General features: G+C 36.0%; 3 protein-coding genes across 4 annotated transcripts in view; all 3 read left to right on the forward strand.

Annotated features, from left to right (window-relative positions):
• Nucleotides 1-973: 973 nt before the first annotated feature.
• Nucleotides 974-12,258, forward strand: LOC133517173 (post-GPI attachment to proteins factor 2-like). Its single transcript, XM_061850362.1, has 6 exons — nucleotides 974-1,436; nucleotides 1,519-1,650; nucleotides 2,786-2,947; nucleotides 6,471-6,576; nucleotides 9,943-10,149; nucleotides 10,976-12,258. Exons 1-6 carry the CDS (start codon nucleotides 1,323-1,325, stop codon nucleotides 11,104-11,106), a joined length of 852 nt encoding a protein of 283 aa, XP_061706346.1. The 5' UTR covers nucleotides 974-1,322; the 3' UTR covers nucleotides 11,107-12,258.
• LOC133517172 (zinc finger MYM-type protein 1-like) lies at nucleotides 3,423-4,969 on the forward strand. Its single transcript, XM_061850361.1, has one exon. It carries the CDS (start codon nucleotides 3,537-3,539, stop codon nucleotides 4,779-4,781), a length of 1,245 nt encoding a protein of 414 aa, XP_061706345.1. The 5' UTR covers nucleotides 3,423-3,536; the 3' UTR covers nucleotides 4,782-4,969.
• Nucleotides 12,259-17,223: 4,965 nt separating the features above from the next.
• LOC133517175 (protein scalloped) overlaps nucleotides 17,224-19,754 on the forward strand; it is an 83,038-nt gene continuing 80,507 nt past the window's right edge. The window contains exon 1 of one of the 2 annotated variants that reach the window (XM_061850365.1): nucleotides 17,224-17,547. The gene's annotated coding sequence lies outside the window, so the exon portion shown is untranslated. The remainder of the gene's footprint in view (nucleotides 17,548-19,754) is intronic. The other variant, XM_061850366.1, reaches the window with a different exon arrangement.

Here is a 19,754-nt window from a genome sequence, read left to right on the forward strand (position 1 = left end):
CAGACGTGACTGTACAATAGAAATATGAAGAAAGGAGGAAAGCGGAAAGTTGTATATTAACAGAGGGAATGCGGAAGACGCTGGTTCAATCCTTGGACACTAAAGGCTATGGTCACTTTTTTGTACATGATATCTACTTCAGTTCATAATTCACCTAGTAGTGTGACTACTTAAAAAGCACAAACCAAAACACTGTACCAAATTTTCAGTAGTTTAAGAGCATTGGCTGTGATAGAGGATAGACTGACACACGAGTTCCTTTAAGGGTTTCAATTTTTTTCCTTTTGAAGCACGAAACCTTTGCGAACTAAGCCAACAGGGCAACTTTATTTAACATGCATACAGCTAGTCTAATGGTAAGCGGTCATCGCAGTTAATGGATTCCCGCAACTCCCAGGTGTGTCACATGCGCGTCGCCGACCGTAACCAACTGGATCGGGAAACACTTTGTGTTCTATGTCTTCTAAGGTCTGCATCATCATCCTAAACAGGTAAAACCGCTCCTGTTTACCGTGCAGTAAACCACTACCTATATAAATATAACTAATTCCAAAGAAGAGCCCCAAAGCATATAAATGAATAAGAAAAGGCATGCTGTAGGCCTAGCATATGATTGGCGCGAGAGTATCTCGCGACGAGATAGACTACCCGTCTTTTTCTAACTATGTTAATTAAAGACTCTCCCGCCAATCATGTGCTAGCCCGCAATCATGTTACTTAGGACGTTTTTCCTAGGCACTGCCGCTCGGAAAATTGTTTCTTTGGTCAAACTTGGTGCATTTAGCTCGCGTGGCTAACGCTCTACCCCTGGCTACATGGACGGTTTCAAATCAAACCAGTACTTACGGAGTAGGTAATTCACAATTTACGACTTTTACTTTGGAGCAACCTGCACGTATTACGTGATTGCCTAGTAACCTATTCCGAAAACCTAGTTGTTTGATAAAAGGTATAGTAAAGGTAAGGTAAAGGTATAGATGCATTGTTTCGCTTGTATTACTGTTTTAGAAAATCTGCAACTCGGCGAAGGGGAGCGCGCCCCTCTGTTCGCACCTACTGCGCAGGTCCAAATAACCTCATTCAATCCACGCCTTGGGTCATCCACACGCATTTATGCATTCGACTATTCTCTTTATTGCATACCCATCTTGTCCTGACGCACAAATTTCAAAATTTAGAATAATATATTACAACTCCAGTGCCATTCAAAAGTGTTTTAAACTTTTATAATGAGTAAGTTACATGTAGAGGTAACAGTAACATTGGCCTATTTTCGATGGATATGTGAGATTTGAACAAAAAGTGCATTGAGTGTGAATAAAATGGTAATTGACGCACAAATACAGTCGCCGCCGAACGTGGATGTGCCTGACGAGAATGACCGCACAAACCACACGTGCAACAAAGTTAGGATTGTTAAGACATTAGACTTGCAGGTGACAAACATAAACCTGGATAATAAAACAAAATCCCAACATTAGACAGTGTTGTTTGTGTAACTGTGATGTTTGTTTTTAGGGAATTCTTTGGCAATGCGGCCTAAGAGAGATCTGTTTGGCTGCTCTTTGGCTTCCACTTGGTGCTTTAATATTTTGTTATGTGACAGCGTCGATATTCCAAGCAGATGATATTCATGAAACTCACTGTAGGGTAAGTTACAATAATCAGTAGTCCACTTAAGAAAGTAGGTAACAAAACAACACGATCCTGAAATTTCATTTTCGCTTCATTACCCTAACAGGCAATTTATTAGATAGCTATGATAGGCGTGATGATAATGGCACCATTTATCTTTTGTATGTAAATAAGGCGGGGAAATTCTTTGAATAAGTAATTTGAATAATGTTATATTTACACAAGTACCTACCAGAGCTACGAATGAACAGGATATATGCTTAGCATGCAGCAGTAAGTGGTTCTGCTGTCTATGCAGCTTACATAACCTGACACTTGCACATGCTGCGTTATTATTTAATACAGCTTCTGCCTGCGATCTCGTCAGGTTGATAAAAACTATTCTATTTCTTTTGTGGGGTCTCAAACTGTCTCCATACCAAATTTCATCTAAATCGTGATGTTTAAGCGTGAAGAGGTAATACAGAGTTACTTTCGCATTTATAATATAATTTATATTTTGACGACCGGTTTGGCCTGCCTACGAAGCTGATGGTCCCGGGCTCAAAACCTGGTAAGGGCATTTATTCGTGTGATGACCATGGATATTTGTTCCTGAGTCATGGGTGTTTTCTATGTATTTAAGTATTTATAAATATTTATATATTATATATATCGTTGTCTAAGTACCCTCAACTCAAGCCTTATTGAGCTTACTGTGGGACTTAGTCAATTTGTGTAATAATGTCCTGTAATATTATTATTATTATATTATATAATAGGTAAGTGAGGAGTCGTCCTAATACTACTAATACAACGCAACTACATACACGATTATGGCAAGTTCGCGAGAAGAGATTAGGTGTTGTCCTAATTGACAATCGGGCGCAAGTCGAGTCAAAGTTGCTATAATCGCGTTTGTCGCGTTGTATTAGGCGACCGACCTAATGCATAAATAGAATGAGTAATTTTTTTAGTACCTGAGTCTGAGGGTATGTTGATTGCAAGACTAAATTTATATAAAAATAGACAAAAAGTACACGGCCGATATTTTTGTAAATCTATTTCGGTGTCTAACAGGCCCTTAATCTTCAAAAGTAAATTAATGCAAAGACAACACATTCTAACTAGCCGACCTTATCATTTTAATTTTAATTCATCTAACTTCCAGGTTTACAACGTAGTACCGTCAATAAGTGCAATTACCGGCATCAGTCCCCAGCGGTACGTGTGGAGAATATGCATAGCCTTCCACCTCGGGCCGAGGCTGCTCATCGGCTCCCTTTATTATAAGTACCATAAGCAGCGGAACGCGCATATTACTGAAGATAAGGTGAGCACAAGCACTAACTGCTGTACTGACAGCACTCCGAAATATCAAATCAAGTCAGGCCCTGCGGGCCTACTGCAAAAATCTAAAATATATTTTTTGAACCTGTCTCTCTATAGAGTGTAGAGGTAAAAATAGGCGAACGAAGTTGTTCGCGGTAGGCCCTCTGATAGTGGGATCCTTAAGTAATCAAGATAAATCTATAAATTGTTATTTATTACGGGCTCACCAGCCAGGCGCGGATACAAGGGGGGGGGGGCATAGGGGCAATGGCCCCCCCCTAAAACCCTGGCTCTCACATTACTAAATTGAGTAAATTTTATTTTTTACCAAATTTGAACTATTATTTTATCCTATCAAATTATCTACCTACAGAACTACCTTGAGGTACCTACAATTCCGCTTTCGGGCCTTTCTGCAAGAAAATACCTACGTTTAATCGGGCTCTGCCGCGGCGCGAGTCGTGACGTGAGTCAATAGGTATATTTTGACAGGCAAGGCGATTGGCCAAATTGTTTTAAACCAACTCAAAAAGAAACTGGAACTTCCTCTTGACCGCTGTGTTGGAATAGGCACAGACGGGTGTGCTGTTATGCTTTCTGAAATTCGAGGTGCGGTGACCGAGATCCAGAAAGAAGCAACAAACGCTGTGAAGACGCCGTGTTATAGCCATAAACTTAACAATTCAATTTCACACAGTTCAAAAGTGCCGCCTATCAGAGATGCTGTTTCTGTAATGAAAGAGGTTATTGCATTTTTCAAATCTCATCCTAAAAGACGAACAGTTCTTATGAACACTTTAGGATGCGCGCTAAAGTCTCTTTGCGAGACCCGATGGGTAGAGCGACATGAAGGGGTACTTCAATTTTCCATGGACCTCGCCAAGATCGTAGAAACTCTTGAAAAGATTTCAGAGTGGCATGACCCGAGTACAGCTGGCAAGGCGGCATCCTTAGTGACAACTTTGACTAATCAACAATTTATAGTGTCAGTGTTGTGTCTAAGTGATGTCCTGTCTGTTACACAGTCATTAAGCAAAATACTTCAGAAAACAGTACTCGATCTTAATGATAGTGCCATTCAAGTAAATAACACAATTTCTATTCTTGCCAGTCGCCGCGAAAATATAGACACAAGCTTCAACAGCGTCTGGCAGCGTGCAAAAGATATAGCCGAGCAACTGGGCGTAGAACTGAATGTTCCTCGAATTCCTCGCGGTGGTGGACGCCAAATTTATCGTGCCAATCACCAAACTAATTCAGCCGAGGAATACTACCGGGTCGCAATCTATGTACCATTGCTCGACTATGTCCTCACAGATTTACGACAAAGGTTTTCCACAGAAACCTTAGACACATTTCACTTGACGGTTTTGATTCCCGAGAACATTATTAAAAATTCTCCTGAGGAGGATGTGAAATCCATACAGTTCCTCCTCGAGCGTTTTGGACGTCTTTTAGATCTGGATAGAGGTGTTGCTTCGCAGCTACTAAAAGACGAAATGTTGCTGTGGCGAGTTAAATGGAAACAACATAAAGAGCGAGAGCAAGAGCTGCCAGCCACAGCAGTGGACATCTTGGCCGGATGCAATAAAGACGCATTCCCGATTGTGTACAATTTTATATGTATTCTTGCGACATTGCCTGTGACTAATGCATCGGCCGAGAGATCGTTTTCTTCATTGCGGCGTCTCAAGACGTACTTGAGAGCCACAATGAAGGAAACCCGTCTCCTCGGCCTGGCGCTTATGCACATACACAGGCACATACCTATAGACGTGGAGGAAGTTATCACGAAATTCGCTAAATCAAACCGCAAATTAGAGTTTAATATTTAATTTTGTAAATATATTAAAATAATATTATATGTAATTTTGAAAATATTGTAAATATAGTATAGGAATATAGTACTTACTAACGAAAAAACATTTTTTTTTTACCTTATTTTCTGTGCAAAAATATATGATTTTCTCAAAATGTCCCCCTAAGCCAAATCTTGTATCCGCGCCTGTCACCAGCCTATAGTGGTTTCTGTTTTTTGTCTGGTAAAAATGTCCCTGAGCTTGACTCAGCAACACACGTCGGACACGTCGGAGACGTCGGATGTGTATTCCACTTTAGCAGTCCCCATTAAACTTTTTTTAGTTAGCCCGTTATAATGTCCCACTGCTGGGCAAAAGCGTCTCCCCGTGATCTCCACAGCTCCCGTTGTTTGCTATTTCCGGTCAATTATTGATGAAGGTGTCTAAGTCGTCCCGCCATCTCCCTCTGGGCCTGCCACGTCCACGCTTAACTTGCGGCATTCACTTGGTGGCAATACTAGCCCACCTCTCCGGATGCATGCGGCAGACGTGACCCGCCCAGTCCCACTTCAGCCTGGCGGTCTTCGCCTTTACGTCAGCTATGCGTGTTTTAGAGCGCAATGTAGTATTTCGGATGCGATCCGTTCTATGACATCTAGAATGCTGCTCTCCATTGCTCGCTGGAAAACCTTCAATTTGGACTTTTGACTCTCGGTGAGCGATCATGTTTAGGCACCGTAGGTTAGGACCTTAGGTACCGTAGGTTAGGCATTTTCAATACGGCGCTCAATTTCCTTGCCTTGCCTGTCACTGAAAGAGACTAACTGGCCCAAGTATATAAACTCGTTGACATATTGTATAATCTGCCCGTCTACCTTAATATGTTTCGTGCCATTAGTCATTACCTGAGGCTTTGCACGATTCATTTGAAGTCCAACTTGAAGACTTGCGTTGCTCAGATCTTGAAGCACAATCTCCTGTTACCGACAACTATTCCATTTTCCTCACAAGAAACCGCCAGGCTTCTGAAAACTTCTTCGAGCGTGCTCGTAAAAAGTTTTGGAGATAGCGGGTCCCCTTGCTTGACACCTTGCTGTACCCGAAACGTTGGTCCGGAAGACTGGAGTTTGATGTTATTAAACTAGAAGCGGCAAATCGCTTCATGCCTCTCAAAGCACTGTCTTATGGGGCTTAAATCAATGTAGAATCGGATTAGATGGTTCCAGTTGAAAAATTTCGATAAGTAAAATGAATAAGCGATAAACCACGACCGGGAGGGGACAAAATCAAAGTACCTATACTATAAATAAACCAAGTTACCTTTTGTTTTCAAGCCATCAAGCGCATGATCATATTGATTAGGTGTCTAAATACGTAATATACATACCTACGTAGACCGGTATAACATTTTTCATAATCTTCCTATCTTGTGAAACACTAGCCAAAACCGACCCAGCTAACTAGAATCACATAATATTACATTATTTAATCTGGGGATAAAATGTTTTTACAGCACATATGTGACTATATCGAAATTTTAAAGGGCCATAATATATAGTGTAAAACGTTGTGCGAAGAGGTAATTCGCAACTCCCTACGGTAGTGTTCAATTTATCGCCACTCGTTTCGAATTTCCTATACTACTTACAACTTGTACTTGTACTAATTTACAGATGTCTTCGAATTTCGTGCCGCACCTAAACTTTTTACTCATAATTTCCACAGGTTAGATTGCAAGCGACGCAATTAGGTGAAGCCTGCTACTGGCTCAACTTGATAGAGCTGTGTGCCCTCACCGGAGTCACATATGTTTCCAATAGGGAAAATTACTGTAAGTATTCTAAAATCTATCCGTCTCGGAGGCCGATTCTCCCCGGAAATCGCTCACGCTGATAAGTGTGTGCGAAATGCACTGGGGAGTCATGTCATTAGGCATCTCGCTCGCACTTATTGTTGCTCGCACGTATTGTTTTGTTCACTGTGAGTCGAGTCATGGTCGTATTATAACAATATGAAAACTATAACAAATTATCTAATCTGAATCGGCCTCTCATACTTATTTATTCGTGCCTGGAGAGAAGTTAAAAAAGGCAGATCTGTACCTAAACTACATCTTCAAGAAAATAATGTCATTAAATTTATTTGATACACCTGGAGGACTTGGGTTCGAATCCCTTGTGCGTTTATCAGTTTATCACAAGTATTGCTTCCTGAGTTATGGATGTGTTCTATACTTTTTTTAGACTAGCCACAACACAAGATTATGCTTACCGATTTATTATATATATGTTATACCGATTTATGTAAGATCGTCCCATAATATTTTTTTGTTATGTACTTAGTACCTGGGCGACCGAGCTTTGCTCGGTTATAACTATTTATTGTAATATGGTGGTCTATAGGTGATAATCTTAACTACATTTTTTTACTAAATTAAACTTGTCTAAAACAATAAAAATTAAAAAAATTATATATAAACTTAAACATATAAAAAAAAACAAAAGTTAGTTACCGGGCGAGATTCGAACCCGTAACATTCGTTTAGCAGTCCGCATCTTAACCCGCTGGACCAGACGGACAGTGACCGGTAACACGAAATTAGCGACCATATTCTGCGTCGAAAGAAAAACGCATGAAAACTCGAAAACACGCGTTTTCCCAAACATAAGACTAATCTAGATAGATTGTATACCCCCAAAAACCCCCATATACCAAATTTCAGCGAAATCGTTAGAGCCGTTTCCGAGATCACAGAATATATATACAAGAATTGCTCGTTTAAAGGTATAAGATAAGATTAATTTAAAGATAAGTCATATTTACAACTTCTAGTCTATATCGGAATCTTGTATCGGCATGATTCTAATTTTAATATACGTCATAAATAAGAGCTGGATACGCTATGAATCGGATTTAGTTCTAATATTTGCCGTAGGTATATTAAAATTAGAATCAGGTCGTAAGTCAATACATTTTTCATAAGTACATAACTACTTGTTTGATCAGTTTATGTACATTTCAAAAAATAATCCTCAAACCATTTACTGACTTAATAAAGCCTTTTCATACAAATGAGCCCCGTTATTACCTAATACTGTCTCGACGGGCAATCATAGACCTAACGATAATGGGCAAAGTTAGCCAAAAAGGTCAGCTTCGATGATGATTCCTTGCTTGGTCGTCTTTATTTCGACCGTAATTTCAGCATAATGTGGGAAAATGTAACTATTGGATGGCTTAAATCTCAATAAGGTTATATTTAAGTAAAAAAGTAGGTTAGTAAGTATATTTTAAGAAGTTCAATAAAAAATCTTTCTGTGATTTACTTACTCATAATGTAAACAGTCCTTATAAACAGACATAGGGAATCCGTGGGGCAAAATTGTTTGACAAATAGGGAGTTCCTGCATCGATAAACTCAACTATCGATGCTAGTTCTATATACTAGTGATCACTCAAGGGTTATGGATATTTTCTATGTATCTACACATAGAAAATATCCATAACACATTTTAGACCAATCAACTTCATATATAATTAATGTTCTTAACAACTCTACAGTACAAAAATGTATGACTATAAATTAAGAGTCACACGAACTCGCCGATAAAAACCCGCTCCTATGTAAAATGTCTTAAACTAGTTAACTATTATGACTTGATTTGATATAATTGTATATTGATAGTGATCGCTAATGACCTTAGCTGATTGCGCGACCTTAAATAAATAAATTTTAAATAAAGTTACGCACTCTCTTAAAACTACATTGATATTCAATGAAAATAGAGCGAGTAGTAGTTTTGTACGTAAAACTTAAATATACTTTCTTTTCTCTATAAAAGTACTTTATATTATTAACAACTCTATACTACTTACTTATACTTTTTTATTGAAAACAAACGTAAATTACAAAATAACTTTTTACATATAGAGGACATATATCTAGAGTCTATGCGGAAAGAGTAGAGTCGTGGAATGTAAGGGATCCCATACATTACGACTCTTTTCGCACAGACTCTACTAGAAAAAGCCTGAGGTCCGATTCGAACCCGGCTCTTCATAATCCGCGGCAACTTAGGTATACCATAAATTAACATATTTTTTTATAAAAGTATGTATATATATATATTCTTATAAGGCTAGGCGCCTTTGCCCATATTCTATAGTGTGTAAAAAATGAATGGGCCTTGTAGGGGAAGTGCCTTAAAACTTTAAGTTAGCTCATTTTACTTAAAGGAAACATTTATTTACTATTTAAAAGAAACAAAAATCCATTACAAAAAATCTCTCGCCCGAAGCGACTAAAATGGCAAAACAATAAAATGCGATATTTTATTCCACTAGTCAGATACAGTTAATGTTAATATTTCTCCAAGAAATTCTTACACTCGTCTGTCGTACAAAAAATTCATTGAATCGTAAATTTAGTACACAAGAATATTTTTAGACAAGCGTTCACTCACTACACACCACTGCACTTCCTACCTTTTGTAATGAAACACTTCACTTGATAACTTAATACTTATTTATTCCTTTTTCCTTATAACATAGAAATCAGAGTCAATCGGTCCTATTTGGTCTTTACCGTAAGATACTCATTTATTACGAAACCAAATTTACCTTATAGGGGCTGTAGAAAAATCTAAATAGCGTGAATTAGCCGATAGAACGGCGACATCTACTGTGAAATTGGGTAACTATAAAAACTAAACATTACTACATTTAACACAAGCGAATTGTAAAAAATATAAGAATGCAGTATTGTTTCTTTTCAAAAAATAAAAAAAAGTATAATCCTTAACGTAAAATGAGCTAATTTATGGTTTTAGGTTTCGTTAAACAAATCCTCACTTCACACTTCAAAATAGCATGTCTACTTTACGAAAAACGTAGGTAAATATCATCACATTCATAACGAAAATAGAAAAATAAACAAAATTTACTATATACAATAGTATTTATCTTAATTAGGTCGAATGGAAAGTTAAAAAAAATCAACGTGAGGTTATTATGTGCGGGAGGGAAGGGTAGCCAAGAACCTCACCGTATATCACCAAGGTGGTCAAAAAGTAGCTTAAAAACATCGCGTGATTTGTGTACAAGCCTATAGGGACGAAAGAGTACCAATCAACGGTTTGCTAAATTTGACAAATGTTTATCAATAACGCCATAAGAGCCACGATTTATAATGTTTCAGTTGTACACGAGAAGATATTCATAGTGTTTATGATAGCCGCGCTCCTGCACATGCTGTGCCGCGCGCGCGTCGGCTGCATAGCCAGCGACACCGTGGAAACGCTGCGGACCAACAAGCTTGTGTGGACACTGTTTTACGTGGCCATCGCTGCCACCGTGGGGCTCATTGTGTTCTTCCTGAGGCACCGGCTTCTGTGCAGACCTTTAGGTATGACGCTTCACTTAAACATAGCACTAAACTAGGTCATTCATGTTGACTGCATCCTCACTATCTTTGAAAACGGTGCATGCCAAAATAGATACTCTATGCTAATTTCTGTGATACGGTATGTTATACACCATCGGAAAGGCTGGTTATTCAGTTATAAATTTAAACATAACCCTCGTATTCACAAGTTTGTGTGAATACTGTTCTACATGACTACAGTCGCTACCGAGGGTCAGCTTTTATCCAGAGGCAGCTCTGTGATCTGTGCAGATTTATATGTAATATAAGTAGTTACTTAGGTCACTTTACTTCAACACCAAGAAAATATGAAGTCAGCGTCGGTTATGTGGCCAGTGACACCGTAAAAAGGTTCAGATCAATAATTTCGTGGGTCTGTGGCTAATATAATCGCGCCAGACAGTAAAAATCTTAGCATAAGGTTTCTCATAATATTTATTTTATTTATATTTATTAGGCCTTCCCTTGAGAAATAGGTTCAGATCATTCTGCCATCTCTGCCTGCGCCTGCCCATCTTGCGGCACCCACACCGGGACTTTTTGGGCCCATCTCTGTAACCTCCAAGCTTGACGGTCTTAACTCCAACACCAGTAATGTGCGTTATTAAGCGCAGCGTAGAGTTATGAATCCGTTCAATCCGTTTTACTCCTAGCATGCTTCGCTAGTGCGCTCCACGATCAGCGTGCTCCCCTTTTGTAAATCATTGATTTAGCCTGTTTAGAATTATTTAAAAATAACATGTATGATTTGCCTACCCTTACGCTACCCATAAAGCTAATTAAATCTCGACTAAATTTTTCTTTCCAGCCTTCACCTATTTCTCAGTCTGCGAGTATATCCTGGCAACAGCCAACATGGCCTTTCACGCTTTAGTGGTGAGAGATTTGCCTCTTCATGAGGTACACGTGGTTTGCCCCACAAACCGGAAAGCAGACTAACAAAACAGTGCACCGCTGATTCACGTTGGGTGCCAAATGCATAGCACCAGAACTCAACAAGTGTGTTGTTTGTACACTAAGTGTACTCATATTAGTAGGTATGATAGCACTGTTGTTGTATGCTATTATGCTTCGAGGGGAAATGCTTGTTTTAGAGATTTTTTAGAGTGTAATTTTTTTATTGTTTTATGACTGAACACCTATGCGATGCAGTCAGCTTGTAATGCAGAGATATCTCTTCCAATGCAGCTCTTGTCGAATTGTAATGTAAATTATAGTTTTTTGTTACTTAATATTTATGTAGTAAGCCCCGTGTGTACATAAGTACCTACATGTACCTATACTTACTTCATTTATAAGGTTTAGAAAGATCACTGTAGACTGTAGAGTACGCATGAGGTTATAAATTTGAAGTAAAAGTGATTACAATCATGTTACTTGAGATTGATTCACAACATAATGTAAGTACCTCTGCGTAGACGATAAAAATTCTCACACATTAGGTACTGCACAGTTCTTTCTAATGTAAAAAAAAACTATACTTGTGTTGTAATTACACATTTTAGCTTCTCTGACAATGGATTCTAGTTTACTAAATATAAAATAAAATGGTCACAAACAACAGTAATTTCCATCTGTACCTAATCTTAAGAACTCTTGAGCTTACCTAATATTTTAAACTTTTCTTGTTTTAAATTGAAAATTGAGGTTTCGTCGTTGTTTTATTTATTTATTTACCTAAAGGCTCCAATTATAATGACCACAAAATATACTTTGATACCCTAAATTAATAAATCTCTCTTACCAAAAATATACTAAACACCAAAAACTAAAGTCTAAAATTACTCAAGTTCTACCTGTTTTAATCACGACTGCACTTCGAATTGTATTCAAACACCAAATATGATCACCAAATCTTGAAGAGAAAATTGATGTGTTTTTTTTTTCACCTAAATAAACCACTATGATTTGGTAAAAAGGTATCTGGGGGCACGGTAGCAGCAAGGGCACTACCTACCTTTTCTCGAAGTGCTTCGTCGTTTTTTTGAACCCTCATAACTTGTGTTTGGATTATACTAAATAAAAATTCTCGGGATGTCAATAGTGGACTTATTAAGCATAAAAAAATTCAATTGCATAGTTCTCATACTTTAGATTTTATTCATATCTTAAAAAAAAAAACGATTTCGTCACTGACTCACTCACTCACTGATGATCATCAAAACTCTTAGGGTACTTTCTGAAGTCCTAGGAAGCTGAAATTTGATATGTATGGTAGTATTATTACACAAACAACAAAAAAATACAAAAACTTGAAAATTTTTGCCTGTAAAGGGTGAAAGGGCTGTAAGGGGTGGAGTTTTGTATGGGGAATCAATAACCGCTGAACCGATTTAGTTGAAAGTTATGTAGATAGTTTTTATCATGGGGAGGGATACAGAATAGTTTTTAACCCTAAAATCCCCTTTACAGTGAAAAGGGGGAGAAAAGAGCGTTAGGGGTAAAAAGGGGTTGAAGATTATGTGAGGAATCCTTAAAATACGCAGATTGTATAAAAAATACCCCCAGATGCGTGTTCTAGGATTTTAAATAATAAATCACCCCCTACCTCTTATATTAGGGGATGGAAGATTGTCATAAGGAACTTACAAAAAGAAGTAAAATCCCATCAAAAAAAAAATCATGTAAAATGTTGCCAAGACGAAACCATAAGGCTCGCACTGTCGAAAAGTTTTCAGATCTCTTGTAGAGCCCAGCTTCTAACTCTACAAGCTCTAACTTCAATAACTTTACACCTTAGTTAAAAATATGTGGCTTTGCCGTTTCGTTACTACAAGAAGTATTGTATAATAAAGTTTAATAAATAAATTTTTCACCTTACGCCCATGTGACGGTAGCGAAACGGACAAGCCATATATTTTGACTAAGGTGTAGAGTTTGTGCAGTTAGAAGCTTGGCTCTACAAGAGATCTAATAACTTTTTGACAGTGCGAGCCTTATAGTTTCGTCTTGGCAACATTTTACATGAAAATGTTTTTGATGGGATATGTATCACCAAATAAAGAATAATATAGTATATATGATGCCAAAATTACTAGCCTCTCCCGCTGAACCGAAAATTTTGTGGTTCGGATACTTTTTCCTAAATTATGTCCTATATCTGTGGCAGATAAGTACACCTATTTAAATTGCGTCAATCGTCTTCTATGACTTGCATACCTTGCAGTGGCAGTTTTTGTTAATAATTTAAATGCATTAAAATATTGAATAACTTTATTTACACCCAAAAATACACCAAACATATTAACGACTTGCCATATAAGATATTGTTTAAGGTTGAACATTTCAATGTAAATTAAACTTAGTATCTAAGTCGTTAGAATGTAGTTAATTTATCATTTAGTAAATTATGGTGAGTTAGCAGCGAAATAAATGTAACTATATTTCGTTTTGCTACTGGCATTAAGTTGTTATTTATTTAGTAAGGATTATATTTTAAGAAAATAAGTAATTACTTATTACTTAAAGTAGTAATTAATACAGCTAATAAAATTTCATATAAGTATTTCATTTACAAAAAGTTTACACAAAAGTTGATTTTTGCTTATATTATTAAGCGGAGAAACGCGTTTGATTTATTTGCGGCCTCTACAAACGTCACCGATAATCGTATGCGTTTTGCAATTGCAATATATTGCGGCATTTGATCGATTAATTGAATTCGTTGCTCCTACTTAGCCGGCAATCATCTAAAATTGCATGCCCTGTGTTACAACTAGAAGCCTTTTTAGAGTTCCATAGTTCACTTTATCAAAAAATGGTTGTAGAAGACCCCTAAGCCGTTTACTCGATCTTCTTTTCATGATCTCTGTTTAACTCAACGTGCGCCAAGAAACACCACAATGCTTTCCAAGTTAACACACATACCTATGTAATATAGCACCTAATTTTATTGGTATTTTATATAAATGAACGTTATTGGATCAAAATAAACGTCTCTAATTGAATACACGTTATTCATATTGATACATATCCAAAATAATTACAATTACCTACTTAATTTATAAATCATAACTGAATTAAATGTAAATATATGCTTATACGCATAGACTTACACCTACTTCATGCCTACATGATCCAATGATGTTACCAAATTGACCGAACTGTGCTATGACAAAAAAGTGTATTTTTTGTTAAGGGTGTATGAATTGTAATTGGAACGTACTTGTAATTGGAACGTTATTTTGCTGTAAAAGTTAATCGTACTTATTAAGGTTCTGCTTTGTTGTATCCAAAATGAACTCATATTTATTTTATAAATAACACATTAGGCTGGGTTATCAAACTTATTTGGTACAGAATTTTTTTAACGTTTATTAATATGTAATTAATTAACTAATAATATTTGACAATGTGTTATTTATGGAAAAACTTGAAAATCTTCGTACACATCGGGTTATAATTTTTATGATCAAGACACATAAATAAGGTTTGTTTGTATACGTAGTGTTGATTATAGGTACCAAAATTACAAAACCGCAATATGACATCAGCAAATCGACTCGACTGTCACCATCTACTTAGTGCTATTAAATATGCATAAAGTTCTATAAATCATGAAATTTGTAGATGATAGGATGAAACGAAGGCCAATGATAGAGGACCTTAATAAGAGCTATCGATTTGTCTCCCATGTAACCTATGTTCCATGAACATTGATGTTACAGGGAAATTATCGTTTGTGTGTTCTTCGGCCCTTACTAAATAAACATGAAATAGATGAAAACTGTTGTGATGTTTAATGGTATGGAACCAAATTCCGAAACCGTTGATTTTATTATTGGCATTCGTTTGGTCCACATTTGATTACAATCATTACTAAATGCAAATCCTTGCATTACCTGCATACATAGTACGTACGCCATAGACTTAAGCGTATTTTTTAAAACGAATAGAAAACTGCCTTATCAGTACCTTATGTAATCAGTAGAAATGAAGATAAATATTTATAACACACATAGATTAGGATATAATATAATAATAATTAGTTTTTCGCGCAAATTCGTTTAATGTTATCAACGTTTAATCACTACTAGCGAAATGGGGAATCAAATTGTAAGATTCCAAAAAGATTTAAGTACTTACTTAAGGCAGTTGCTTTTTAACCGATAGGCAGGGGCAAAGCTAAAAATCATTCCCCCCTCCCCTCTTTAAATAGTTAAAAGTTAAAATTAAGCATTATTTAAAATTAATTTTCTAGTTCTAAAGTAAACACAACTTTTGTTTTAAACAAAACTGTTATACCTATGTTAAAAATGTTTAAATTAAAGGCATGCACCTGCACGTACCTATAGGTATGTTGTTTACTTTTGTTCTATAAGTATACCTACCGAAAAATGTATGGAGCTGTATACGGTTTTTTGTTATTATTTATTCTGTGTCGTTATTAGCTAAAAAAACAGCAAAATAATTTGTACAAAAAATGTTGTAACGTTTCACTAATATGCTGACGGTATTACTCTAATATTATTAGCGTGTTGCCATGGTAACCCATACAGTTACAGTTCTTGGACTATAATATAATAGTTATTTGAGTTATTTGATTTAAAATGGGCCCCGGTCTGGATTTTATAGTATTAATACCTAACACGTAACCTCTCCATAATAGAAATGAATAAACTGCCACATAAATTCGTATTCAACAAATGTAAGTCCAACCATGGCAATAAGTGACAAGAAAATGTTAATATTTTTACCCAGGCCCTTCTTAGACGACTTTAACGATCATTACCAGTTATCATACTGGGTAATACCAATTAAGGTATAATACAATTAATGCAATACAATACAACACCGCATAATGTTAAAAAGATGATGCACTTAATTATAATACATATAGAGTAATTTCGAAAGTTTGTTATATTGGATTTAATAGTTTTTATTACTATAATTATAAAAGTTACAAAGAACGTTTACTGTTAATATTGATTAACATTGTTATTATTAGATAAGTAGTGTCACGACTGAATACATAATTATTATTTAATAAGTATTGTGTCGAAGTAGATATAAGTAAATCATAAGATTTCATTCATTAAAATAAACATTAATCACGATGATTTCATCTTTTATCTCATAATACCTAATAAATGACTAACTACTAATACGTATCCCGCTTATTTATATTACATAATTGACGTTTTATTTTATTAATAAGACCTCACAATATTTAGGCGAGAAAATATATAGGGCGAAAGGGAGATGAGTCACGACACGGAGAATATAGAAACTAGTTTAACATTTCTACAACCTGCACCATTTGAGGGCTCATTTATTTTAACACAAGGGCAATTGTCTCTAACCATGCCTTTCGAAATGTTTAGTAGCATTCGATAAATAATCGAACTAAAGTGACAAAATTAAACTAACAATTGGAGTTAATAACTAATTTTTCTCATTTGTAAGTTGCTTATTTGACAAGAGTACCAGCGCCACCTTGCTTTAGCATCCATAAATAAAATGCTGCCGCTAGATGGCATGCAGTGGCTCATTAAAGCGAAATGGAGAGACCCCTCGCTCTCGGTCGTAACAAAGATGGCGGCGATCGGGAGCTAGGCAGCAGCAGGTATAAACTTCGTGTGTGTTAGTGTATACATGAACAAAATTTCACGTTTGACCACTCTGGACACGCACACAAACGCAAAGATCGGGTGTGCGCGGGGCAAGGGGAGTAACGTCCGTGAAGTTGTGTCAGCATATGCGCAAACGAGGTGCGCATTCGTCGCGTGCGTTGTCGGGATTCTTTGTGCCATTCTTCGCATACCAATAAGAGTATATTCTTTAAATCTACTCTGAAATCGACATCTAATCAAAATTCGGCCCTTCAACTCATCTTCGCACACCATAATAGGTAAGTAAAAATTATATTCAAGGTGGTGTTCATACAATTAACTCAATATTTTGGTGATTTTTATTCGGGAATGTCAACAATGCGATCGCGATCCTGCAATATTTTACATAGTTGTCGCGTTTGCTTCGCTTCGACTTCCGGTCGTTCGGGTGTCAGCATTTCGCGATGTAAACATTATCTAGGCTAGGTTCGGCTGCATTAGGCGCGTTCTCGGGAATGAAGTGTGCTCAAGGTGCTTTTGTGTTGTTAATTTCGCTTGAGTGTGCTTACTCGGATGGCGCAATTTTCGAAAGACGCGGTATGGTATCGTTCGCCCGCCGTACAGTTCAGTCGCGTTGGTGGCTGCATGCGATTTGACGTATTCCAATCTGCGCGTAGTGATGTCACTTGTGCTCTTATTTAATGAAATCTCAGGCGTTCATCGCGTAATGTGCGAGTGAATTGTAAACATTGACAGTGATATTGTAGTATTGTAGTGATTTTTTCCAAAAGTGTAATGGACTGTTACTATTCCAATTTTTTCCCGAGGCGTGAGTATCCATTTCAATCTGTGAAAACAAACAAACAAAATTCCTCAAATATTTGAATAAATTCCTAGCATTGCTGACGTGTTTGCTGATTCTAGGCCAAAAAATAAGTAAAAAAATATTTTACGGACTATATTTGATGAAGTTTCGTGAGTAAATTGAGTATATTTAAGTATACAAATATATTGCAGGTTCCGTTAATTATAAATTAATCGACAACTCGTAAAAATCAATTGCATTAATAATATAGTAAATAATAATATAGCAATTCATAAATTTTATTTGTAATTAAGTGTGACTCGCAAATAACTAGAATTTGGGTGGAAAGTGCTTCGATATTTATGAGATTAATGTTGATAATGAATATATTTAAGTATATAATGTTGCAAGTTCCGTTAAATTTAAATTAATCGACAACTCGTAAAATAATTCATTGGATTAATAATATAGTAAATAATAATATGGCAATTCATAAATTTTATTTGTAATCAAGTGTGACTCGCAAATTACTAGAATTTGGGTAGAAAGTGATTTGCTATTTATAAGATTAATGTTAGGTTTTTTAAGCAATGTTTATTTTTAACAATTGTAAATAATTCTAGTAGGTACTGTTATTATAGTAAACATCGATTACCTGCCAGTGAATTACTCATTTAGTTTTTTTTTGTGAATTAGAACATAATAATGAAATTAGAATGTTGATCAAATATTAGTTCAAAATAAGAACACCTTTATATAAAATTACCCCCGTATTTATATTTGCTTTAATTAGTAAATAGGTATAAATATTAATTGTAGAAAATTAAAATTAAAACTGTTTTAATATTTAAGGTAAAGTAAAAGGTATATTATACTTATCCTTCCAGGCCACCAGCCCAAATTTATTTTTAACACGTTTTAATAAACAAAGTAATTATATTGATTGTATTTTCATCTAAAAATAGTCAAATGATTAAAACTAGATTTATGTAGGTACATTTATGTATTTATGTACTACCTACTCCACAATATCTTATCTATTAAGCTTGGAAATAGGTATTTTTTCTTGATCGGTCACTCATTATCATTTCATGAAAGGCCATAAGTCAGCCCGTTATAAATAAATAAAATAATTAATTAATTAAAGATATCATCATGTGACCATGCTTAACATTTTGCAGATATTATCTTTATATGTATGGTTTTCCATCTAGGCATTAGTTTTCCATTCAGAACAAAATAATTATAAATAGTATTCAATTAACAACAACAATACCTATGTTATAAAAATAAATCTAACTAAATATTATGGGGACATTCTTACACAAATTGACTAAGTCCCACGGTAAGCTCAAGAAGGCTTATGTAGTGGGTACTTAGACAATGATGTATATAATATACAAATACTTAAATACATAGAAAACGTTCATGACTCAGGAACAAATATTGCTCATCACACAAATACACGCCCTCGCCGGAATTCGAACCCAGGACCATCGGCTTCGTAGGCAGGTCACTATCCACTAGGCCATACCGGTTGTCGAACCGTTATGTTCTTATGTTTGACGTGACTACCCCATCGCCCATTGGGTTCTCCGGTGCAATCAATCAACTCAGAACAGCTTATGGTAAGCTGTTGGGAGAGTAACGACTCCACGAACCTTAACGCTTCTGAACGAACCCTGTGGCAGTGTTGGCCGAACGTTAAGTAGAATTGAAAATATTGAAAATTGAAATATAACCATTAAAAATTATATCGTAAACTCTAACCGTCCGTTACGGTCAATTTGTAATGGTTATATTTCAATATTTTCAATTCTAATTAACGTTCGGCCAACATTGCCCTGTGGGACAGCGGTCAAATGTTATTTATTATATAGGTAGTAAACTTGTCACTTAAAATGATTTTTTACTTTTTCCTAAAACCTAGTTTTACATTTGTGTCACTTTTTTACATCTATCAATGAGGATATATAAACTACGTCCCATAGTAGCAACATCGCCATCAAAAAGGCATTTAGCACTACGATGTTTTTTTATTTCAATTGGCATTAACTCGAAAGTAGCCGAATTCCAGAAAAGTTTATATCTATGGCATTTTAGTATTTAAAAATGATCAGGAATACACTATTAAAATCCTTCGGGTTCTTCGTGTATATTTTCATTACACTTGCTCATAAAGGATTAGACAAAGCTGAGATGCTTTCCAGATAGATTTTCGTACATTGATC

Source organism: Cydia pomonella, chromosome 4 (genome assembly GCF_033807575.1).
Source record: "Cydia pomonella isolate Wapato2018A chromosome 4, ilCydPomo1, whole genome shotgun sequence".
Lineage (NCBI taxonomy): Eukaryota > Metazoa > Arthropoda > Insecta > Lepidoptera > Tortricidae > Cydia > Cydia pomonella.